The 25,197-nt window shown below is 44.5% G+C and overlaps 2 protein-coding genes, 1 long non-coding RNA gene and 1 other non-coding gene across 5 annotated transcripts; 1 reads left to right on the top strand and 3 right to left on the bottom strand.

Moving 5' to 3' along the window:
* The first annotated feature begins 5,885 nt into the window (after positions 1–5,885).
* LOC123442500 (peroxisomal membrane protein PEX14-like) lies at positions 5,886–9,450 on the top strand. 2 transcript variants are annotated; one of them, XM_045118563.1, is made up of 11 exons: positions 5,886–6,028; positions 6,437–6,636; positions 6,728–6,776; positions 7,383–7,570; positions 7,651–7,834; positions 7,931–8,080; positions 8,283–8,314; positions 8,408–8,453; positions 8,541–8,608; positions 8,694–8,853; positions 8,884–9,450. In XM_045118563.1, exons 1-11 carry the CDS (start codon positions 6,013–6,015, stop codon positions 9,201–9,203), a joined length of 1,413 nt encoding a protein of 470 aa, XP_044974498.1. In that variant the 5' UTR covers positions 5,886–6,012; the 3' UTR covers positions 9,204–9,450. The 2 variants fall into 2 exon arrangements, with proteins under 2 accessions (XP_044974498.1, XP_044974497.1); XM_045118562.1 differs by having other exon boundaries at positions 8,694–9,450.
* A 2,454-nt stretch (positions 9,451–11,904) lies between these two features.
* Positions 11,905–15,514, bottom strand: LOC123441334. The gene is made up of 3 exons (XM_045117815.1): positions 15,490–15,514; positions 15,135–15,380; positions 11,905–12,437 (listed from the first exon to the last, which is right to left on the bottom strand). Exons 1-3 carry the CDS (start codon positions 15,512–15,514, stop codon positions 11,905–11,907), a joined length of 804 nt encoding a protein of 267 aa, XP_044973750.1.
* A 6,254-nt stretch (positions 15,515–21,768) lies between these two features.
* TRNAL-CAA lies at positions 21,769–21,852 on the bottom strand. The gene has a single exon. It is a non-coding gene; the product is annotated as a tRNA-Leu (tRNA).
* Positions 21,853–22,577: 725 nt separating this feature from the next.
* On the bottom strand, positions 22,578–24,509 carry LOC123439231. The gene is made up of 2 exons (XR_006630049.1): positions 23,580–24,509; positions 22,578–22,837 (listed from the first exon to the last, which is right to left on the bottom strand). It is a non-coding gene; the product is annotated as an uncharacterized LOC123439231 (long non-coding RNA).
* Between the last annotated feature and the right edge of the window lie 688 nt (positions 24,510–25,197).

The following is a 25,197-nucleotide window of genomic DNA, read 5'->3' as shown; positions in this document are numbered from 1 at the left end:
CCTCCTGCATGGGTGCCCTACGTGCCAGACATGTTTGACTGGTCTTGTGTGCCATGTGGACGTGAGTTTCCATGGTGACCACCTCCCTGGCGTGCAGAAACGGTGCTCTGCACCTTGTCTTCTTTCTCCAGGGCGTGTCCCACCGTTCCATCATGTCTCAGAGCACCAGGGCATCCCCTTTGACTAGTACAAGCTCTCCCCGACGCCAGCTTGCCTCCAAAACCTCTCTGGCACGCGTGTCTACCCCGTGCTCTCAGAGCTCCAGAGAGCCCTGAGCTCTCTCCCTCCTTTCCCTCTATCATCTCCTCCTCCCCTTGAGCAATACAGCCGGGGGCAGCTCTCCCTTTCTCCCTGTAGCCCCTCGAACTCTCCATTCCCTCCTAAGCCCTCCTCTCCTCCTGCCATGGCCGTGACCGAAGCCACTTGAAGGTCTTGCTCAGGCCGGGCCAGCGAAAGGAGGGATTCCCTAGCCTCCAGCTTCCTGGGACTCCTCCCAGCGGAGCCGTACCCCTCAAGCCCCTCCGGTCCCCTCCCCCTCGCTGCTGGTGCCGAGGGCAGTGGAGCCGTCGGCCTCCCGCGACGACCACCGCCGGCTTCCCCTACAGCCCTCCCCTGCGGGCACCCTGTTTGGGGATGGGGGCAGCGAGGTGCCTTGAGCTCGACGGTGCTCCTCCTTGGGCAGGGAACGCCGGAGACGCGGCGCCGCGCGGCCTCCTCCTCTCCCCGCGGTTCCCCTGCTCCAGCGCAAGGAGGAAGATCGACCTGCGGATGGGGCCCACTGTCAGTGAGATGGGGCCAGGCCGGCTGCCCCTGGTGGTCACGCCTCAGCGGGAGTGCGCCACCCGGCAGCGAAGGCGCCCTCGCAGAAATCCGCCTCCTGCGTGGCTCCTCCCTGGCCGGATCGAGCTGTTGGGCCGGCCGAAGGCCTATCTAGCGCTCTGTGCGCTAGTTAGCCGAGGGATGAGTTCCTCTTCTCTTTTTCTGTTTTTGCTTAACTTATAAATTCCATTATAAAATCATTCTAACTCCGATTCCATTGATTCAAATTTCTACAGGATCCTAAAAATGAGGCCTATCCAGATAAGTGCTTTGCACAATTTTCCCTACCCACTTTCTGTAGCATTTTCATTTAAATCCAAATTTGTCCATATTTGACTCCACTTTGGAAATTCCCATAGGATGCAAATCAACTCCAAATGGAGTGATTCAAATTCCTAGGGTCTTCTAAAATCATCCCCTATTTTTAGAGCCTTGGTCAACATTTTTATCAAGCTTAATTCTGTTGCTTAAATAAATAGCTCCCTATTGCTATTTACTCCATAGTAGAAAATCCCTAGAGTATTCATTTCAACTGCAAATCCAGTGAAACCACTTCCTAAATATTTCTAAAATCATTCTCTGTTAAATGGGTGCCTCCACTCATTTTTAACAGAATGACTTCTGTTGGCTTCTTCAATGATCACCTATTCCTCCTTTCCTTCCATTCAGACACGCCTGATGATCCAAAACCCCTTGGCAAGATTCAGGTAATTTTCTTATGACCAGAGAGGTCCAAAAAAAATAAAACTTATATTTATAGAACACTTTTATTCTGCTTGCTATGTGGCTTACTGTGGTTGTTTCCGACGATAGTTGACGGTAGACGGAGTATTCGGAGTTGGAGCGGAAGACCTCGAAGACCCCGAGGACTTACGTGAGCAAGGCAAGCAGCCCTTTGACCATGACTGAGCATATGTTACTTTGCATGTTAAGATAGCAAGTATTCCCGTTGCATATGATCATAAGTGTCGGTAATCATTTGATATGATTTTACCGAAGGCTCCCCCGGAGCACATGCATTGAGTTTGACCCTACCCCTTGAGGGTCATGCTAATACCACGTTGACAAGTAAAAGTAGCAGTAGTTTTATCATGAGCATGATGTTGTCATAAAGCAAGAGTTTATGAAAACCCCGTCGGGTGCCACTAATGCCCGAGGGTGATGATGAGTTGGTGGTCACTTTTGGTGAAGTGATGCACCCGGTATTTGTGTGAGCAAGGTTTCGGAAATGGGATTAGATTTATGTTGTGTCGACCGTCCCAACCTTACCAGTACGACCACGTTACCCCTTATGGGATGGGGCTATGTTAATTACTCTGTTCGCTGCTAGCAAAGAGCCACATTACTAGTGGCGGGAGTGATTGTAGTCACTCTCGTGATGGGGTCGTGCCGGGTAGGATGACTATGCCATTTTTATGAGTTCCAGTCACACCATTGGTCCCGTATGGTCGATACGGTTCAGAGTTGGTGCTCGTAAGAGGTACGACATGTGGGCTGGGTACCAATCGAGTAGACCTCTTTGTCTAGTATCGTCAGGGGAAAGACATTGATCGGGCACTTACCTCGGGTATGTGAAATACCGCGAGTCGTGGATGACACGGAAGTTTCCCGGATCTCGTGGGTCCAGCGTACTACCTCTGCAGAGTGTAAACTATTCGAATAGCCGTGTCCACGGTCAGGGACAGTTGGGTAATCCTGCTTAAACTACGTCCTGATATTTCCGCATAAACCAAGTGTGCGTGAGTGAGTGTGTGTGGTGTTGGAAAAAAAGGTGTTGTTATGAAAGTAATAATAATATGACCAAGTTCGGTGACTTGGCATATAGGGTGAATCCGGTTGGTTTAGCCCTCAACTGATATATCGAGGATATGACCAAGTTTGGTGACTTGGCATATAGAGTGAACTCGGATGGTTCAGCCCTTAGCAGATATGTTGATATCTGTAACCTGTTCTTCAAGAGTAATTCTTTAACTTGATGCATATTCATGAGCATTCCACCCAGATGAGTTACACTAAAGATGCATGATATTGTTATCCTTCATTTTCATTGTTCATGTCATGGGCTGTTTGCGAGTACATTCAAAGTACTCATTGGCTTGCCACTGGTTATTTCATTGACCAGGTGTGAAAGACAGGATATGGTGAAGATTAACTCGGTGACGTTCATGCGAGCTAGGATGTTTCCCAGTCAAAATGCCTGTAGGTTAAGGCTGATGACATGGGTTCACGCTTTCAACCAATAATTCCGCTATTGGTCCAGTTTGGTGTGTTGGCCTATAAGGCCCTGTATATGTATGACTCGACCGAAGTAGTCATTTATTGTATCAAACGGTATGTATGGATGTAAGACTCTTTTATTCGGTATCTGTGTTCGGTGAGCATTGATCTCTGGGATCACTGAGCACGGCGATTCTCGACTAGTAAGTCGGGGTCCCCACATTATCAAATTGGTATTTTTGTGTGTGTGTGTGTGCGCGCGCGCGCGTGCTTGTGTGTGTGTTGGGGGGAGGGGCATTGGTTCCTCAATGAGGAATATGAGTAAATGGAATCAGAATTTTAATCATTGGGAACAAAAAATCTATCCTGAAATGAGAGAGGACCAAACCATATTCACGAAGAATAAATGAAATTATGATTATATCCTTAAATGATTTTCAAGAGCAGCATTTTTCTAACACAAATTATTTTCGGGAGCTTCAGATGAAAGCAAAGAAGAGAGCAGACACACATCCACACCACTAATCCAAACAATCTGGAGAGTTCATCCAATGATTGCATGCTAGTCCAGTGGGTTGCTAGGGCTCGGCCTGACGTTCCCAGTTTTGGTTCTCTAGAATAATCATGACGTTCCCAGTTTTGGTTCTCTAGAATAATCATATTACTGTGTGTACTTCTTGTTTGGCACATATATGAGTCCAATTACTCTTTCCAAAGTATCACACATGTGCACGTTAGCAATTACTTAGAGCAACTTCAACCGGCTGACCCAAATAAACGATGGTTTTGTCCGTTTTTGTCTGTTTGGGTCGACCCGACAGACACCAACTTTAGTTTCCGCGTTTGGGTTGACGCATGCGTCCAACGCTAGCCTGATTCATTTTGACGCGTAAAAAAATGCAAACAAACATAAATTAATCATTAAAGCCGACCACGAAGGCCGACAAGAGTCCACCCTAGGTGTCCTCGTCATCGGCGTCGGGGCCGTTGAGGTCGGGCTTAGCCGGCGCGGACAGTGCGGGTGGCGGCGGTTGCGTGGCAAGGGCGCGCTCCTCCGCCAGGCGCAGCGCCCTCCTATGCTGAAGGTAGGCGACCTCCTTCGGGCACAACACGCGGGGATAGACGACGGGGGGGGGGGGGTGCCGTTGTTTTGGGCAGAGCCGGCCATGGCTGCTGCTGGCGGCGATGGCGCAGCACGGGCGTGCTCCTCTGCCAGGCGCAATGCCCTCCTATGCTGGAGGTAAGCGACCTCCTCCGGGTGCAGCGCGCGGGGATAAACAACGGTGGGCTTGCCGTTGTTTTGGGTGGAGCCGACCATGGCTGCTGGCTAGGGTTTGGTCGCCGACGAGGGAGCAGAGGGGTGGCGAGATGGGGAGGGGGGTCTGGAAGCAGATGAGGCAGAACCCCCTCCGCACGATCGGATTAAAAAAGGCCGACCGCGATCGCTGACGTGTGGGCCCATGGAGGTTGGCCGTCATTAATTAAGATGACCGCGGGTAGTTGGACGACCGGTGGTGTGGATGGAACGAACACCGAGAGGGCGCGCGCGTCCGTGCCGACGGATCTCAGTCCCAAATTTAGACCGGAAATGTGTCGGCGCGGATGCGAAGTGGACGCGTTTTGGCAATGAGTCAGTGCGTTGGGGCATCACTTTTGTCCCCACGTATCCAAACGGACGGCGACGGACGAAATGAGTTTCCTCGTTTGGAGTTGCTCTTACTTCATCAAACGACAAAAAGAGCAATTACTTCATCAATTGAAGATTTAAAATGTGCGAAATCTATATTAGATAAGAAAAATATAACCTTACCACAACTCAAGAAAATTTATTATATGTAGATAAGTCAGTTCTCCACCAACTTTCACCGGCTCAAATACTGTTTCCCCCTTTATATAAGCCACTCTCTTCTCATAGGAGTAGATAGATATGTTGCACGCCTCTAGTTTGCTTTAACTTGTTGGTAACATTAGTCCAGTTCACCAAGTAGGCCACAATCATCTAAACAATAGGGGGGCATGCACATGAGAGAAAGCTAGAAAGATAAATGAGCACACAACGGAAATATGAGGTGTCGGTAACGAGGGTGGAGCGACCGTGTCGACTGGGAGGGGATCAAAACGATTATGTTGTCAAGCCTTCATCCCAAGTCGAGCACAACTTCAAGAATTCGCGGTAGTAGTTCTGGGAACCGCTACCATTATGAGTTATCTAGTGTGTTTCATTATTCACAATGTACGTGGATTACAAGCAAGCATGACTCTCATTTCCTGTTGCACAGAGAGGCTTGATCGAGTTTTCACGTACTTTCTTTTATCATCAGAATTTGTATTCGAGCGACCCGGAATAAAGATAATTATAATAAACACCTCCTTCATTTGAAAATACTTGTTTTAAAAATTCTTGTCTTAGATTTGTCTAAATATGAATGTATCTACTCACGATATAATGAATACTCCCTCCGTCTCAAAATTCTTGTCTTATTTGTCTAAATATGAATGTATCTACTCACGATTTAGTATTTAGATACATTCATTTCTAGACAAACTTAAGACAAGAATTTTGAAATGGAGGGAGTATATCTATAAGTAAAATAAATCTGGATACATTCATCTATAAGACAAGTATTTCCGGACCGACAGAGTATCTCTTAGAACTTAGTTAATGGCGTAAATCGATAATAGCCTCCTTTGCTGAGACGCCAAAAATAAGTTATTACAGTATAAAACAGATAATTGACAAATTGCTGCTCTGACCAATTTCTCTTCAAAAAGTTATTTCGATATATGCATAGAGTTCTTTTTCTGTATTTTTTTTCTCTCCCTATCTTCATCTCTAAAGATAAAGCACGTGTGAATATACGTGACGCGCGTACTCCCTCCGGTCCTGCTATTATCCACTTCCGCCGCCACCGCCGCCCGTCGTCGCCGTCGTCGTCGGCGAGATCCCCGTGGTTGATGCGGCCGTGAACTCCCCCGATGGCCGCGCAGCAAGGTCAGATTCCTAACCCGCCGAGTCCGAATCTCGGCCCTGATTTCTTGATTAGGCAGCATCCTGGATGGATGGCGATCTTGTGGGGAACGAGGGGCGATGGTTTTTAACAGCAGAATCGGGCGATTAGACGCCGCGGTTGCCTGTAGAGCGTCCCCCAAGCTCGTCAGATTGGTGCCAATCGAAGTTCCTGAGTGAGTTCGTGCGGGTCATCTCCCCGATTCGCGGTGGTCGATCAAAAGTCAACTCTTTTTTTCAAGTTCGCGAGCAGCGTTGTCAAATTTTTAGAGGAAAATAGCTTTGTCAAATTGGGGCTGATGTTGAACGAGATCAATTTTGCCAGACCTGCACTGTTCTTAGCTGTATATTCTTGGAGTAACTTTTCTTGGACTAACTTTTCTAATGCTGCAGATGGTTCCGGCGGAGGAGGATCATCGGAAAACCTGGTATTCCAAGCCCCGCAGGTAGCACGGGAGGATTACATACAGAACGCCGTCAAGTTCCTCGAGCATCCAAAGGTGAAGGGCTCTCCGGTGTCCTACAGGTACTCTTTCCTGGAGAAGAAAGGCCTCACAAAGGAGGAGATCGACGAGGCCTTCCGACGGGTTCCTGTAAGTTCCTATTTTCCGGCAGGGATGTTTTAGCTGAGAAAATGAGAAGAGAACCAAGTGTTGTGTTCCTGAATGGCTTGATGTCTTGCAGGATCCGCCGACAAACAGTACAGATGCTGCGGCTGTCGGTTCGCAACAAGGTATCCCCACATGTTGAATTGTTGAGCGGATGGAGTAATGGTTTACAGTGATATCGTCGTATTACTCTGTTAATTTGTTTGCTGTCCCATTGCATGGATCTTTACATTATGTTCAGTCTATGCCTTGCACACAGTATCTAGTATTTATGTTACATTGACTGAACTTGCTCTGTTTTTATCGTCTCATGATGCGAACAAAAGTACTTTAGGTAAAGCATCTGAATGGTGTTTTCTTGAAGGGGTATTCATCTAGTTCAGACACACATTTTGTTTCGGAAAAATAACTAGGATAGCTTGAGGACAAATAGTACGAGTGAGATAGCTTCAGAGCACAACATCTAGTCCGAGTGAGTACTTAAGTATAAGATATTTTTGATTGTTGGAAATAGTCCTTATGCTATTTTGACTCCTCACATGGAAATCCAGAATAGTCATACTTCCCATATAGCTAATGCTGGCCTATTCAAATTAAAAGAATATGTTCCTTGCATGACATTTAATACCTATGCTTCAAAGTTCGGTCCTGAAATCTTACCATTTTCAGAGAAACGTACCACTTTTGTTAACTTATATGCTAAAAGGCGGCCTTGCTTTCTTTGCTTCCAGCAAGCAATCCAAATCAATCTGCCAGGGTGCAGCCTTACGCACCCGTTCAGTCGCCACAAGCACCAACTGGCTCTGTCGCCACTGGTCATATCATCCCACAAACGCAGACACAATTTAGCTGGTATCATACACTCCTTGGTGCTGGTATTTTCCTTGGAGTAGGTGCTAGTTCAGTTCTCATCATCAAGGTATGTGTTTTCTGCAAATGGTAATGATTTTAATGGAAGAATTGAGAGATTAACTTTGTTTGCGTGTGTATTTTGCACAGAAATTGTTCCTGCCTAGGCTAAAATCTTGGACCCGTAGAGTCGTTTCAGAAGGAGATGAAAATGCGGACAACGAACTGAAATCCAAGCTTTATGATGAAATTAAAGATGCTATGGAAGCTTCCTCATCAGCCTTTTCTGCTATTGCTAAAACAAACCAAGAATTGCTGGCTTCAAAGGACGAAGGTTCAGAACATCTCTTAATAATTTAGCATGTTCATGCACTAGGATGACCATTATTATTGCAATTTGATGATGCTAGTGCATTTCTCTTATTAACAGATAAGAAGATACTTGTGAAGTTAACAGAAGCCTTGGATTCTCAGGCAGAAGTTTTGAAATCCTTGAGCGAGACCTTACATCATACAAGGGAGAATCGATTTTCGCCGTACAATATGTTGGAAGAGCATGCTCAACCTGGACCATGGAATGGTTAGAAATCAATATTTATGCATTAAACTGGCACATTACTCTGTTAATTTTTAATTGATTATTTTCACCCGATCCTTGCTTGTGTGAACCTTCTGCATATAAAGTAATATATTGGTAGGTCGTAGGGTTCCTAACGAGTTCTTTTAGACATCTATTCGTTGTGTCTCACCCTCACACCATTGTTATTATATTGTATGAACAGGGCCAACTACTAATTCATGGAGAGCTTCCCAGGTATGATTTCTGGACTTCTAGCTATTCCTCCTGTTTGCCAATACTTACATTGGTTTGCAGACCTTATGTCTTACCCAGCGTTTCTGTTTGTAGCAAACCAATATGTACACGACGACGCCAAATGGTGATTTTGACTCAGGTAAGAACTGAGGAACTAACATGAGCCCGCACCACCATATCTCCTGTCTTATACTTGTTCACTCCTGTCCTGTGTTATCTTGGACAGGGAGGCAATCGTTCATGCCATTACCCGCAGAACCTACATCTGGATCATTTCCAAGATCTTATGTTGACGTAAGCTACTGTATCATCTTTAAGATAGCAAAAACAGGACACTGGTTCTAGAATTACCCTTAAATTAGATGCTCTGTACTTGCAGCCGCGGGTCCCTAGGTCTGGGTACGGGTTCCAGCCGCAGATGGGCTATGACAGATCGAACCCTGGCACTCGGGAGGGCTACTACGGTTCTCCTCCGTACTATCCTGGGGGCAGCAACACCGTTGATGCTCCAGCACCGGCACCAGCTCCGGTAGCAGCACCAGCACCGGCACCAGCTCCGGTAGCAGCACCAGCACCAGCACCGGCAGCGACACCAGTTGCACAGGAAAGTCCATTCCAGCGCCACTGGGTTCCCCCACAGCCACCGGGCGTCGCCATGCCAGAGGCGGCGGCTGCCATTCGGCAGCCAAGGTCCCTTCCAAGACAAGAGCCACAGCCAGCAGCAGACTCAGCCGACGCTACGAGACTGGCAGACTCTGCCATGAATGAGCAGATGGACGGTGTATCATCCGCTGTCACCAGTGACGAGTCGCGTAGTAGCAGCGCTGCCATGGGTACCATGGCTGGTGCGGCCAATGGTGAGAATGGAGAAGGGCCTGGAGCCGCCTGATTTTGACGAGAGCAATTCATATGATTTTCCGTTGTATGCGGTTCACATATCTAATTATCTATGCATTGTTAATTAGGTATTGGAAACTGTATATGATGGTTGTAATTAGCAGCACGTGTATAAGAAAAAATGGGTTAGATATCTGTGTGGTTCACTTGACGGTACCATGTATACGGAGTTACTTATATTTTCTACCTGTATGTAAAATTCCAAATCGACAGCATACCGAAAACATGTTGAAAGAGCAGATTTTTCAGTTTTCTTTGGTTGCTGGCAGCTTCAGCATGTTCAAACCATGAAGTGAAGTAGAAATTGCTTAACGTACCCAACTTTTTTGCGGTAGCTCAAGTTTTTATGATGAATTGGCTAGTAACTATCCAAGTGAACAGGTAAGTAGGTACTTCCTCTGTTCCATAATGTAAGACGTACTACCTCTGTTCCATAACGTAAGACATTTTTGCAGTTTAACGTCTCATATTATGAGATGGAGGGAGTACAATTTATGTTGATTATATATACTGCTCCAACTCCACCAGACTAGATATCGTGTTACATCGTCTCACTTTGTTTTAACTTGTCAAGTAGCACTTTCCCCCTAAAATACAAACTGGTTGGGTAGCACCTAGTTTAGTATATCGTGTAGGGGAAATCTCACAAACAAAGGACAATGATTTGCGAGGGGAGAGCAGAAGATTTGAAAAAGCAGGTGGGAACAGGAGGCTTCAGGAACATGTGTAGAGCAATTGCTCTTTAATTGCTCTTTATTCTGGACTAGCAAAAGAGCCCGTGCGTTGCACCAGGAGCATGTACAAATAAAACATCAGACCCTAGTACTCCTAGTGTGTCGGCATATCGGGTAGGAGGAGTCTAGAAATCGCAAGCTCCTCCCCGTCTGATCCTAGGAAATAGTGAGCTCCTCCTCGTCCATTGGAACATCCCGGTGTACTGTCTACACATCTACACACCATGGGTCATCGGGGCATGGTTGGTGGCTCCCCATTTAGAGTAAGAAAGTGCCCGTGCACTGCAACGGATTAGCAATTGTACAATGTTCAAATCAAGCTATTGAGAACACATAATGTATAGTCAATCTTGTTAATTCAAATTCAAATAAATTTGAATGCTGGTTGCACTTATAAGAATATAATACATTTAGTTGTGGATTACACGCGGCTAACCTAGAGAGCACAATGTATTTTAGAAACCTTAATTTAAATTTGCCAATTGAAACTTCAATTATTCATCACAAATACAAACTGTGACTCTGTTTTTGTTTGGAATTTTCATTTTAAACACAACAATATATTAACAATTTAAATATAACTTTTTCTGATATTAGAATACTCCTTCTATCCATGTATATAAGGCATAATGCATTTTTTGAGGCTAACTTTGACCATATGTTAAAACAATAATATATGACATGCAAGTTACACAAAGCATATCTTCAAATTCGTACATAAAAGAAGCTTTCAGTGATATAACTCTCACATTATACAGTTTATATACTATTAATCTTATCAATAGTCAAAAGCAATCTCGAAAAATGCATTAGGCCCTATATATGGATGGAGGGAGTACTACTTATACTTTCTCTGTCAACTAATATAGAAGCATTTAAATCATTAAAGTAGTGATCTAAACTCCTTTATATTAAATCAACGTGTAATTTTAGGATGGCGCAGGCATCTGAAATCCAGCCCCACGGGACAGGGGATAATTTCCCGTTTATCCTTTAATGCACCTTCCCCCTGTAGTTATTTAGGTCTATTATTGATATTTCAGGAAACATGAGATCCTATATACACTGGCCGAAATCTGTATAAAAGAGCAAGGTGGGATTATCTAACATGAAAAAAAGGAGGTGCATCCTTGCTGCTAATAAAGAGAGAAAATCGTTTTCCTCACTTATGAGTGGCATAGTGGATAATTTAGATCAACTTTGAGGATAAGTTTTATGACATACGACAGAAGCGCTAGCTGCTTTATTATTACTAGCAAAAGAGTCTGTGCGTTGCAACGGAAGAAAAAGAAAACATACTCTTAACCCAATAACCATGATTCAAGACCACACCCACTAATTTAGGCTCCATAAATTTATACGTGGACGTTCGTGGGCAAACGAAATATATTTGTGGGACATTTTAGTCTGAATATCCTAAGAGCAGCCAACATAATTACATATGAAGAAATAACAGAGATAGGAGCTAGCGTGAACCAAGTGCTCAGAGTAGTGTTTTGCCCCGACCTCCTTCCTCGTGCTCTCCGTCCGTTTTTTCAAAGCTTGCTCTTTTTTTCTTCCTGTGTTGGCCCCTCACATGTCCCTGTCCCTCCTCTTTCCTAGTTTGCACGAGGCGTTGGTTGGCGCGTGGATGCATCTGCAGCCTAGCTTCTCTGGCCCTCTTTCATGTCCCCCCTCTTTAGGTGTCCCCCTCTTCGATGGCTTGCCGGTGGATCCATTTTTCTTTTTTTGCCTAATATAAATCCGCTGGTCTTCATCTTAGTGTTATCTTCGGTAGTTTATCGATTTGGATCCTTGTTATACCCTGATTTGTGTTCAATCTTTATTTATTCATTCTGTGTTTTCTTCATCGGCAACCGGCTCCTCCAGATCGTGCAGGATCGATTTGGATCCCTCTCCTAGGATGCATTGGGGAGAGGAGACCACCCGTGGAGGTTGCAGGAAATAGCACAGGGATAGCTAATCGAAGCGTTGAATCCTGTGCTGGTCTGCATCTGCTATGCGTCGTGGTTGAGCATCTCCTTGTAGTTGAGCAGCAAGTTGAGCCTCTGTAGCTGCAGCTGTTGTCGGAACTTGTTGATGAAGTCGTCCGCCCTCTCGTCCACGCACGCGGCCTCCGGCGGCCCCACGTCCGGCCGCCTCGCCTCCGTCAACACCGCGCGAGCCGCGGGAGCCCTCGGCGCGTGCTGCACCAGCCGAGCCGGCGTCGGCACCGGGGCGCGCTCCAGCCTCCTCACCTCGGCCGTGACCGCCTTCTTGGTCGCCACCTTCGCCCTGGCCGCCTTCTCCGCCTCCTTGCCTGTCTTGCTTGCCGGCTTCCTCGCGACCGGCTTGGACATGCTCCTGTTGTACTGTTGCTTCGTGCCGACGGTGTCGCTGGCGGCGGGGTGGCTGTAGTTGTACTCGGGAGGGAAGTCGTCGGAGCGGAAGCGGTAGAGGCCGAGGGAGCGCAGGCGCTCCATCATGGATGACATGCGCGCCAGAAACGAAACCTTATCTTAACAGAAGGATCTCGGATGGAATACTCCAAAACACGAGGTTCTTTTTGTAAAAACAAAACGTTTTCCTGGTTAGTCATTTAAAGAGGGACGGCAGGTCAGTAATTGCTTTATTATTAAAAAAATATCAAGAAAAGATGAAGTCGATCTAGAAGTTGCGGCTCTGTTGGAGATAATCACGATTAGGACATCCAGTCCGGCACGGACTTGGATTTGTAGCCGAGTCGGCTTGTACTAGATATGATAGGCAGTATATATATATATGTGTGTGTGTACTAGCCCCTTGTAAAGATAACCAGATATAAGTAATACAAACATAGGCGCGACACACACCTATTAGCCATCAAATTCTTTATGTTTGGCCAAGTTATGGAAGTCTAATCTATTAGGCTTCCGGCCATTGGTACGTACAAAGCTAGGTAGCTTTGTACGTGCACATTGCCTCACGAAGAATCGATCGTCATGGTATTGTATGTACGTGTTCGGTCCACGGAAAGTACTTGTCAAGGAGCAGACGTGCAACGCGTGATCGGGCCTGTGGCAACAATTGATATCTAGAGCCTTGATTATTGGTGTGTTCTTCGGAAAGCAATTGAAGGACCATGTCGAACCCAGGCAAGGAGATCGTTGTGGCAGGAGCGGGAGCACCGATGTCGATGGTGGGGGTGTCGCAATTCCCCTGGCTGGATCGAGATAACTACGCACTATGGGCGATGAACATGGAGGTCGCCATGGAGGCAGCGGAGTTTTGGGAAGCTGTCGACCTCGGCGACGCCGAGTATGCGGGGGTGCGGCAAAGTACCGGACGGATCGCCGGGCATTAACGGCGATCTACTCCGCCATGCTGAAGGATGTGCTGCAACAAGGAAGCACACCTTTAATCCCTGATGAGAAGCTACGAGTGCCTGAAGGTAGAGGAAAGCGAGACGGTTGATCAATTTGCTTCCCGTCTCAAGACCCTCGCCAATAGCATTCGCGGCCATGGTTCAACCCTAGAAGAAGTTGCGATCGTTCGACGATTTTTGCGCGCCGCGCCGACACGCTACATCCAGATCATCAAGGTGTTGTGTCATAATTCAGAATTTCCCAAGCAATGCAACATTTGGTACCTTCTATATCTCATTTGTCTTTCAATCTTAAAGAAATAGGGCCAGAAGTTGTGGCGCATATCCAATATTTTAGGTTGCCGTGACCCCAAATATTCTGAACCATCAAGATCCGGTTCATCTCATAGGAATACTCTAGACGATTCAAATACATCGGGAGCTTGTATGGACGATGGTGACATTACCTCAGCAGCTCATTTGCAGGATGATGTGTTGTCTCGAGAGGTATGCCATATCCATCATAGATTCTGCACATTCAACTCTTCAGAAGTATGACGAGTCCGTTTTTATATTGAAGGTTCAGGACGACATGACGTTGAAGGCTTTCCAACGCTCCGCTTACTTGTTGAGGTCTAAGAGGGGAATTAAGCGGTTCACACCGGAGGACTATGCGAACAAAGGAAAGAACCCGGTCGCCGAGGGCTCGCGTATGACAGAAGATGTGACAAAGATGAGAAGTATGGACGATGACGATGACGATGATAATGAGTTGGAGGAACCGCAACCTGTTGTGAGAAAGAAGCTACCTTCTAAGAGGGGACGAGGCCACATGACGCGGTGAATGTAATATTAGTGTTGTTGGTGTTTTAAGATGTTGATCTAGTAGATGTCGGTGTTTTAAGTTGTTAAACTAGTTGTTGAACATATATTACTATGAAGTCAAGCTTTCGGTCAAAGATGAAAATTAGATTAAGCTTATTATTTGGTGTCACTCTTTGCTGAAATTGTGAAATTATATTAAACTAATATGTTGAAATTCTGAGAAATTCTGTATTTTTGACAGATAAGAGGAGCAAACTGTACTTGCTACTAGTCACACATCTGCAACGCCTAAGAGTGAGGCGCCACACATGTGAAACGCTTAAGAGTCTGGTGCCACACATGTGCAACGCCTAAGAGTCAGGCGCCACACATGCATATCTGAAACAGAGAGTCTCTGTTTCAACTCTGTTTCACATGTGTGGCACCTATGTAAAGGGCGTCACACATGCAATTTTGAATTTCGCAGTCTCTGTTACTCTGGTTCACGTGTGTGACGCCTAGGATTCACGCGCCACACATTCTGCCATGTGTGACGCCTATATGAAGGACGCCACACAATGAAAACTGCAGCAAGTCTATTTGAGCACAACCTCATCACAAGTTATCACAGCAGTTTCATAATTTATCACATAATAAGACATCACAAGTTACCCAGCAACACATACATGAGTTCCGTAATAAAAGAGCTTCATAATAGAGGAGTTTCATAGTACACAAGTTCCAAATACACGAGTTCCATAACAAAAGAGTTTCATAATAGAGGAGTTTCATACTAACAACGCACGCAAGTGGACAAGGTTCAACAATACAATAGGTTCAAAGATGAAAGCGCGCATGACGAATTGAAGCAACACGCTCTATTGTGTCGAGCAAGGCCCTTTTTCCTTCTTCTTCTTCCTCTCTTCTTCCTATTCCTCTTCCCTTTTGCGCATTTTTGAAGCCTCTTGCATCACCCTCTCCGTGAAGCGTTGATGCTCCCACTCTCTCTTTGCTGCACTTTCTGCGGTTGCCTTATTATAGCTTGCTACAAAATCCCGGTGACATTTCTCCATCATCTTCTTGTGCTCCTCCTTCATCTGCTTCTCATAGCCGTAGTGGTCAAGCGTTATTTTCAGCTCCTCCTTCATCTTTGCTTCCCTCTCATCTTCCTTATTCCTCGCCACTTTGGTTGTGTCCTCCTCTCTCAACTTTTTTGCAGCCCTCTCCCACAAGCCCTGGTCCTCACCGATTGCATCCTTGTCCTCCACCCACTCCGTTGTTGCCTTGTTGGGTTGAGACGCTGCCATACCTACAGAAAACAACAACATAATAGTTAGTAAAATAATTATAGTACATGGTTAATATAGAAGGGAGCATGAAAAACAACATGAAAAAGATAAGTCAATACTGTGACATACGGAAATGGTCCTCGTAGTTAACCATGCATACCAATCCTAGTAAGTCCACGACCTCTCCCACCCCTGCCTCTAGCACCACGACGCACTATCCCATGAGCACGTCCTCTAGTAAGTCCAAGTCGGCTAGGAACATGGTCGCTAGGAACTTATTGGCTGCTACTTGCTTGGCTAGGACCTTGTTGGCTCGTACTTGCTTGGCTAGGACCTTGTTGGCTACTACTTGGTTGGCTTGACCTTGAATCATTTTTTTGGACTTCTTCTTTGGGTTGGTACACTTTCTTGTGTTGTGCCCTGTTACACCACACTCTCCACAAATGTGATCTCTCAGTAGGCTCTTGGAATTGGTCGTTCCCCATTTCTCTGCCACCATCATGGCCCCATCCATACATGTCTCCTCTAAAACACTTTGTCTTTTATTTGTCTTCCCCGTTTGACCACCTTCCATTCCGGGTCGGACCATAGTTGTACTCCATGATACTCCGACCATTGTGATTGGTCAAAGTATGGTTCAAATCTAGGAGCCCATGTATGCTTCGTTGTCATGATCGAGAATTCGGACTCCCTCACAGTTAGCGGATGGTTGATGTCCACATTCCTAGTGCGAGCTGCCGTGTACAAGTGCGAGCATGCGAGATGAATCAACCTTGGCCTCCCGCAAGAGCAATCACACAACGATAAAGATACCTTGAACACCCTGTTTCTGTGTTGCTGGCCATCGTTTGTCGTTCCTCCAGGCTCATTCACTTGGTATGTCAATCCTCGTTGTTGTACAACGTAGCTGTTTGGGAGTCAGCCTTCCGTGATTGAAATGCCATCCATTTGTCAACCTTTGGTGGGAACTTGTACTTGTAATTTTTCTTGTTCTTTGCCGCAATCTGATCATCTGTTTCGATTGAGTACTTTAGAAAGTGTGCTCTCAACTTGTCAAATGTGTATTGAACTATTGCCGTCACCGGCAACGCACATACACCCTTCAGCACCCGGTTGAAGCATTCTGCCATGTTGCTCGCCATTTGACCATATCTTTGGTCATCTTCATCATAAGCTCGTGCCCACTTTGACCGAAGTTGAATGTGCCTGTTGAGAAACTCAAGACCGTCTGCATCAAGTTTTTGTTTGCAACCAAAGTGTTGTACAATCTTGCAAATCGTTTGTCGAAAAAAGATTTACAACAATCTTGAAGATTATCAGTCAACTCCTTGCTACCACATGCCCGGTAGAAGTTTGCATAAAAATGCGTCATGCACCATCGATGGTTCAAAGGAGCATGGCCGGGAATGACAATGTCAACCGCGTTAAGTATTCCTTGATGGCGATCCGATATGACACAAATTTCCCTTCCAGACGGTAATACCTTGGTTCTCAAAATATGCAAGAACCATTCCCAGTTAATATTGTTCTACACCTCAACCAAAGCAAAAGACAAAGGCATCAACCGGTTATTGGCATTACTTCCTATTGCAACCAACAGAGTACCCTTGAATTGGTCGGTCAAGAACGTGCCATCGATGGAGATGACCGGCCAACAGTGCCGAAAAGCCCTCACACATTGCTCAAATGCCAAAAATGCACGGCCAAATACGCGGAACGTCTTTCCATTGTGAATCCTTGTTTTCTCCCCGTACGGCTTGACCACATGAACCATGCCCGGGTTAGTGGCGACAATAGCTCCCAACAACCTAGGTATTCGGTTGTATGCTTCCTACCAATCACCATACAACATCTTGAACGCGGATTGCTTTGCTTCCCATGCCTTCTCCTATTTCACCTCATAGTGGAAGAGGGCTTTCACAAGGTCTTGTACGCTTTTTTATGCTCATTGTAGGAAGAGAGGAGATGGAGTTGGAAAGCCTATAAGCGATGAAATCGGAGGTGAGTTGTCTATGGTTTTGCGATGAAAGCAGGCCATGAACCCTCTTGCCTCGACACAGGTGAAGCATACAACTCACAATGTTCCATACGGCCCCTCCTTTCCATGGTCTTGCACGGACAATCCATGGACATCCTGAATCCTCACATGCAACCGTGTAATGCAACTTCATGTCTGAATGAACAACTTTTTGTGGACGATAATGCGTAACCGAATATTCATCCAACCACATCTTAAGTTCAAGGAATGTTTCGAACTTTGACCTCGGCAAAATAATATTCTTCCCATGTCTGTCCCGGTGAGAAGGTGCCCTAACGCCAAACGATATGCCTTTGCCTCCGTCAACCACGACTTCATCCGCAAGACTAAGATCCTCGAACAATGGTGTCCGGTGATCCCGCCCTAATACCTTCGTGAAAGCTTCAGCCTCCTTTGCCGTGAACCTTTCCTCATCAACTTCTTCATCGGGACCGTCATCGTCCGACTCCGATGCATAGCAACGTGAGTACGGAATAGAATGATCCATTGTCTCTTGCAAAATATATTTGTCGAAATCACTAAGGCTATTGTCATGGAGAAACAGTATCATCATTCTCATCATAATCATGCTCATTATTCTACTCTAGCAATGGTTCATGTTGGATCTCTGACTGTTGTGTCAAAAGAGGTTTAATGCTAGCATCTTCGTTGATGCGTGGAGGACTAGCTTCAAGAATCGGAGAGGCAACCTGGTTCAAATTTAGGTGCAAGTTAGGATCATTTTTATGGCAAATAACTCTAGGGCTTTGTCTAGTGATTCAACCACCGTATCCTTGTATGCAAGCCAACGTTGCTCGGAGTTGACACACATGGTCTTCCAACGAATGTGCATTCTGAATCCCACATTATGCCTACCATCAAACTCAACTACATCACTTGGGTCCATCCAATTCAAATCCTTTCGGACTTGTTCCAACAATTCAGCATAGCTAGGACAACAATCAAACACCATGTCAAGTTCATCCGGGTCCGGATCAATATTGCCTTTTAAAAAGGTATCCTTGTCCATGTGATGAACATAAAAACATGTTCTTCCCATCCCTAAACAACACAACATACAATATTTTGTATAAGCAATGATCCAAATACTACAAAATCTGCTTAATAAAAAAACCTATTCCTAACATCCAACCAACCATAAACCTAACCACATCTTACCCCTAACCCTAACAAACCATAATCCAAACATCCTAACAACCCTAATCCTAACCCCATCATACCCCTTATCCTAACATACAAACAAATGCAAGGATATCATATACATCCCAAAATTCATGAAGAGCTAGGGTTTCCTCACATTTGCAAAAATCACCAAATGGGATTTTTTTGGGATGAGAAGGAGGGGATCGGGGGGGGGGGGGGGTACTTTAAGGGAGGGATGGAAGACGAAATGCCCGGACCAAACCTTCAGATCTGTGGATTTGGAGAGGGATTTGAGGTAGGGGCGACTTGAACACGAGCTGAGAACACTTTGTGGTGAAGGGGGTGAATGGGGAGGGGGGGGGTGGGGAGGGGGCCGGCCCGTGGCTGGATAACTGAATGTGTGATGCCTAAGAGCTCGACGCCACACGGTCGCCAGTGCAACGCCTGAGTCTTAGGCGTCACACTGGTTGGGGGTGGGCCCTACAGCGCCAGCGTGGACGGGTGTGTGACGTCGACGGCTTAGCACAGTGTAGTATGGCGCCTACGCATCGGGCGCCACACAAAAGGGTCAGCTCGGTGGATTTTTTTCAAAGACGGTCCAGTTTGCGAATTCTTTCAGCCCGTGGGTCAGATTTGTCCATTTTTCCCAAGAGTTGCAGCGAGTAGCAGGCTCAGCCGGTGCTCTAAGACTCTCATACTGTACCTTGAGTAAGCAGATGGACGGTGGATCACCTGCCTTCACGAGTGACTAGTCGCCTAGTAGCATCATGGACCACAAGGACGGTCTTGATATTTTGGGGGCCTAGGGAGAAACTTAAACCTGGGCACCTTAATGTATACATGTAAAAACAATAATCTAAAATATGGATGTATTGATATACCAACGCAAAGCTACAAAGCCACAACACACTAGTACCAAAGCCGTTGCAGTATCCCTTGGACTATAAAAGGAGGACCAAGCTACTAAGGAAGACGGAGGATAATTTTTAGGAAGATTTTAGGAGGGCAACTTTCTATACTCACACTGGATCCACTCCAATGGAAGGTTGCACACTTGGTAAAAATACAGGTAGGAGCACACTACACGCCCCATTCCCTAAAAGGACTTTTAGCTCGTTACCCACTAAAGAAACAACACACAAAGCAAGTAGGGCATTACACAACCTTGCGGCCTGAATCTGGGTAGATCATCGTGTCACCTTGTGCAATTCTAGTTGCTGTAGATCCTCACCTTGCGTCCCATTCATGGATCAGCAAGGGACGTCCACATTCCTTGGTGTCTTGCGTGTGTTCTGCACACACGCGGTGACATATATGATGCTTGTAATTAGTTTCACGTTTATTTATAGGAAAAAAAAAGAATTATGATGATGAGTTATCTGTGTGCTTTCGAGCGGATACTCTATATGAAATTCCTTTTTTATTTTTTACATGTATCCGAAATCCCTAGTGACGAGAAGACCCAAATGACACAGCTGTTTGTGATGTCAATGATTAGTGATAAAAGTAGGCATAATTGTATGGATCTTGTCTTCCATGAGGATCCTGTAAACATGTGGGTTCTGTGTTGTTATTGTGCGCGGTTCATATATCATACGATGGTTGTAGTCAGCAACGCGTATATAAAAAAGGGATTAGATATCTGGGTGCTTCACTTGATGTTACTATGTATACAAAATTATATATATTTTTTACCTGTATATAAATTCCGAATAATGAGAAGGTGGCATATTATTATTGGAGTTGTTTGTGATAGCGATGATTCGTGACAAAATGAGCTTATCTGTGTGTGTGTTGTTTTCCATGTGGATTCTAGTTAACGGCACACTGAAAATATTTTCAAAGAATGAAGACTCAAGGGATGTATAAACCATGAAGTGAAGTAGTAGCTACTTAGGGTAGCCAACTTTTTCACGGTAGCTCGAGCTTTTATGGCAAATTAGCTAGTTGCTTTCAAAGTGAACTGGTAGGTGTACACGCTCAACATTCCCTTGTGTTAATAATACTTCCCCCTTATATATACAGCTCCAACTTCACGGAGTAGATATCACCTTACATAGTTTCACTTTGTTTCAACTTGTTGGGTAGTGCCTTCTCCTAACTTGTTTGGAATTACCTAGCTTATTAGCGTATCATGTAGTGGCAATCAAATAAACAAAGGGAAATGATTTGCGAGGGGGGATTAGAAGAGCTGAAAAAACAGGCAGGAACAGGAGGCGCCAGGATCATGTTTAGAGCAACTTCTCTTCTTTATACTGAATGAAGCTAAGCTACAAGCTGGGGCTTCATCACAGAGAGAAGCATATGCTGAAATTACTTTAGTTATAACATGACAGAAAGTAGGCTCAGTGTTGTTTTTCATGTGAATTCTGGAAGTTGATATAGCTTGTTGTTAGCTTGTTGTTAGCTTGTTGTACAAAGAATTCTGGAGGTTAAATCATTTCATTTCATTTTAACTTGTTGTTAGCTTCGTATAGTGTACATGATGCAGGGACAAACACATAAACTAAAGAAAACATATTTTGAGAGAGAAGAACTGAAGAGTTGAAAACACGTGTCGCAACAGGACGCACGAGGAACATGGCTAGCGTTGTTGTTTCCGACATTAAATGAACTTGATCTAGTAGTTATGTATTCATGCCATTAAGATGTTGATTTTTTTTTTTGTGGAGATTAAGATGTTGATTTTCCTTACCCGCAAAAGAAAAAAGATGTTGATTTTCCTTTTCGAAAATCCTACCGGGGCGATCGCCCACCTAAACATTTTCATCTAGTCGTGGTTGACACGACAAGGATTAATGCTAGCAGGAGAAGCGCCCGCCAACGCATGCAATTACAAGTCTACGCCAGGGCATTTGATGAGTTCTTTGTCATTTTGTAAAATAAAAATGTTTACTGTTATTGCACGCGTTGGCTAGGTGATGCGGGATTTCCGTTGTACAATTGCTTTTCACTGGGAAATGCAAAGCTGTTTCACCGTCCGAGCAGCCGAAGCAACAAATATCAACACGTACGGAAGAATGTTGACAAAGAAATCTGCTTTTCTAAAGCAAACAACACGTGTGGCTTGACTGCTTGGGAGTTTTTTCGTTTTGTTTTGCGGAGAACGTCCTTGGGAGTTTGTTTTTTTTTTTTTGGGTGCTTGGGAGTTGATTGCTAGTCGTCAGGCTAGTTTCTTATAAAAGAAAAAGAAAAGGAAAAAGGATGTTAAAAGAAAAAGAAAGGGATGTCAGAAGTGGGGTTCGAACCCACGCCCTCGTAAGAGGACCAGAACTTGAGTCTGGCGCCTTAGACCACTCGGCCATCCTGACTCTGCTTAATTTTCTGTCAGAAGAGACCCTCGTAAGAGGACCAGAACCTGAGCCTGGCGCCTTAGGCAAAGCATGTTTTTGCACTACCAATCTACCATGGACATTATCATTTGAATTTGACCGTGTTCATGTTTCTTACTTGTTTAGATACTTGTGAAGTTAACAGAAACAATGCTTCTCAGGTGGAGATATTGAAATCGTTGAGCGACACCTTAGAGCATCTCCAATAGCCTTTGTATATTGGATTGCTAAAAACTTGTTATAGCAAGAGGAAAGAAAAGGTTTACAAAGTCAACATATTTTATTTTTTGCTTTGGTAGCTTTTATATATTGGATTGTTATATTTGAACAAAACACATAATGACATGTGGAGACCGTTTGTCATAGACACATTGACACAATAGAGCCGTACTGAAAGATACAAGAAGGTACACCTGCAGGGAGCACATGCTTAGGTTGAAACATATATAGCATTATTTTGCTAATGTTATTTCCTGTATTTTTTTACTTACGTACATTCATCTACTTTGCATTGCATATTGTACTTTTTTCATGAGAAAATGATAAGGTTCGCGCCTTATGCAAAAGAAAAATATTCAGGGCTCTGAATATGAGAAGTCTTCCTGCACTATACCCTCATAAGAGAAATCTTCCTCACTATATCGGACGAAAATATGGCATTCATCAACATAACCTAAGTGGTTTGTTTCTTGAAGTTCTGATAATGATGAGAAAATGTTTTTGTATTATAAAACAACCGCACCATACAACCAACAGTATGAAAGGTACAAGTTATAGCAGAAAAGAAAATAAGTCTGGTTGGGGACACGACACAACAACACACAAAGAAGAAGCTACTAGACTAATCGGGCTCTGGAGGAGGGGGTGGGGGCGATGGAGCCATTGACGCGGCGTGACAGCGGAGACCGTTGAAAACGATGTCGGTGAAATCTTGTTGTCTTCACTTGCTAAGCGATCGTCATAGCTGCAAGAAGCCATACAGTTTATAAATAGCGTTGAGGGATCACATTTTCAATGACAAGTTTGTTCCGCACGTTTCAATGCATCCATGCTAAGACACTATTAGCCAAACACTTGGATGGGCGGGTCACACAAGAATAGTGGAGGACCTCGAGATTATCATGGGACCAGTGTCCACCCGCAACATCCCGAAAGCCTCCCCAAAGGAAAACGCCGGCAAGACACCGAAAGAAGATATAGTTGGAATCCTCAGGGATGTCTCAAAGTGGATACTTTCCGTTGGTGGGGCCATTTCATTTAAGGACCTCCGTCCCCGAGGGGAGTCTGCCACACACCCATTGGCAAAGAAAAATGCGGATCTTCATTGGAACCTTAATCTCCCAAAGGAGGTTCAGCTCCCACGGCCCATGGGTGGTAAGCAAGGCCTGATAGAGACACTTGGTGGAGAACTATTGGTTGGGCTGCACCCCAGGCGCACCTCTTGAGGCGTTATTGTACGCGCTGATTAAGTTATCATAGTTGTTAAGCTTAATTTAAGCTGTATTGAATAGCATATTAAATTAAAAAATAACAACATGCAATGATTCAATATTTAGCATGTCATTCAGGTCAAAAGAATAAACAAATAAATTTTACATTGTAAATTATCTAACTAAACCAAGACCCTTGCAAACACAATTTTGATCATGCTACCTATTAAATAAATTTGGCCAGCTACTACCCGTGCTTATGTCCAAACTCCTCACCGTATCACTTGAGTTGGTGTGAGATATGAAGAAAGGAGATCCTCAAGTTGTCCATCCGGAATCCATCTGATAGTGGTAGCAATATACTCCATATCATACCCACATATTAAAAAATGTGATATTGACCACAAAAAGTATTACAGGACAATTAGAAAAGAAGACATGATCTCCATATTAGTTCTGAGTGCACACCATTTATCTAGCGGTGACATTGTCTCTTGTCCAAGATATATCATCTTTCACAACCATGCCTTAGAAAGACACCATATCATTTATAAATACTAAACGAGGACTGCCCCTTTTTCTAATGCATAGAAGTTGGAAGAATGTGACTAAAAAGATAATACATGAAAAGCTAGTTCTGGGTAAATAAGTCACATCATGATACTTATGATAATATGGTTGCAAGAAACTGTCAACGGCATGAACTCTACCCCCACACAGAACTACATAACCAATACAATGTTGTAGGCGCGCTCAATGTATGATTATTAATTGTCGTGGATGGTCCATAACAATCTCTTCCAAACCATGCTTATTATATTAGAAGAAATGCAGATTTCAACAACAAAAACATTATACACCTCTCAATAAAACATAAAAATGGAAATGGTTAATTTATCAGGCAAAAATTTAGGACGACCAGAACACATTTGCACAACATACTGCAATTCATGATTGACATGTGTATATACATTACACATTGCTTGAGGATTACTAACAAGATCGATCTGGATAATTTCAAAAACATTATTTCTCAGGCTTGTGAGGCTAACAGTTGAGTGCATCCCTGAATTTCTGGCGCAACGATTTACATAAGATAGTATAGTATGAATAAAAAGGGTTAGAGCTAAGTATTGCAAGAGTTCAAGTATAATGGTTAATCTCACTGTGCCGGCTCAAACTAACATATATGCCATGTAAGTCAGGACTTTAGAATAAATTCCAAATGGGTTAGAGAGGCAAATATGGTATGGTGATATTTAAATGCTTGATTGTCTGATCAGCCAATCACCTCGGTAAGTGAATCACGGTGTTGTGTACTTTCACATCGTCTAGCTGTATGAGTTGCACCTCACTTGGGGAAGAAATTTCAGAAATTACGGCAACCTTTTGGTTCCCCTCATAAAAAATCTCGAGGCCATCAATAAAAAGAGGATGGATGCTTGCTGCAGCAGACACAAAAATTTAATTGGGTTAGGGCCTTAGGCATTGGGTACAAAGATGAAGCTGTGAAGATGAGAAACGTCCAACACATATGCCAATTAAATTAGTATGACTACTTGTTGGCAAGAGATCATCAGATGACAAAACAAACACCTAAAATATGTTTCCATCACATCACATAGACAAGATGAGCAGTTATGCTTGAGGTTGCAATGCAACGTAAGAACAGAGGATTGCGGGAGATGACAGGCTTCAGAAAGGAGGAGGCCGTGACCCTGAGGAAACAGAGGAAGAGGAGCTAGGGAGCCGTCGCCATCACCCATTCGCCGAGCACAAAGAACAACAAAAGAGCAGAGATCTAGCGGCGAGCAAATTGGCGACACGCTCATGGATTCCAACAAACATGTACAGAGTAGAATATTATATATTTGCATTCAGAGCCTCTTGTGTG

Source organism: Hordeum vulgare, chromosome 3H (genome assembly GCF_904849725.1).
Source record: "Hordeum vulgare subsp. vulgare chromosome 3H, MorexV3_pseudomolecules_assembly, whole genome shotgun sequence".
Classification (NCBI taxonomy): Eukaryota; Viridiplantae; Streptophyta; class Magnoliopsida; order Poales; family Poaceae; genus Hordeum; species Hordeum vulgare.
This window is presented reverse-complemented; position numbering and strand designations above follow the sequence as displayed.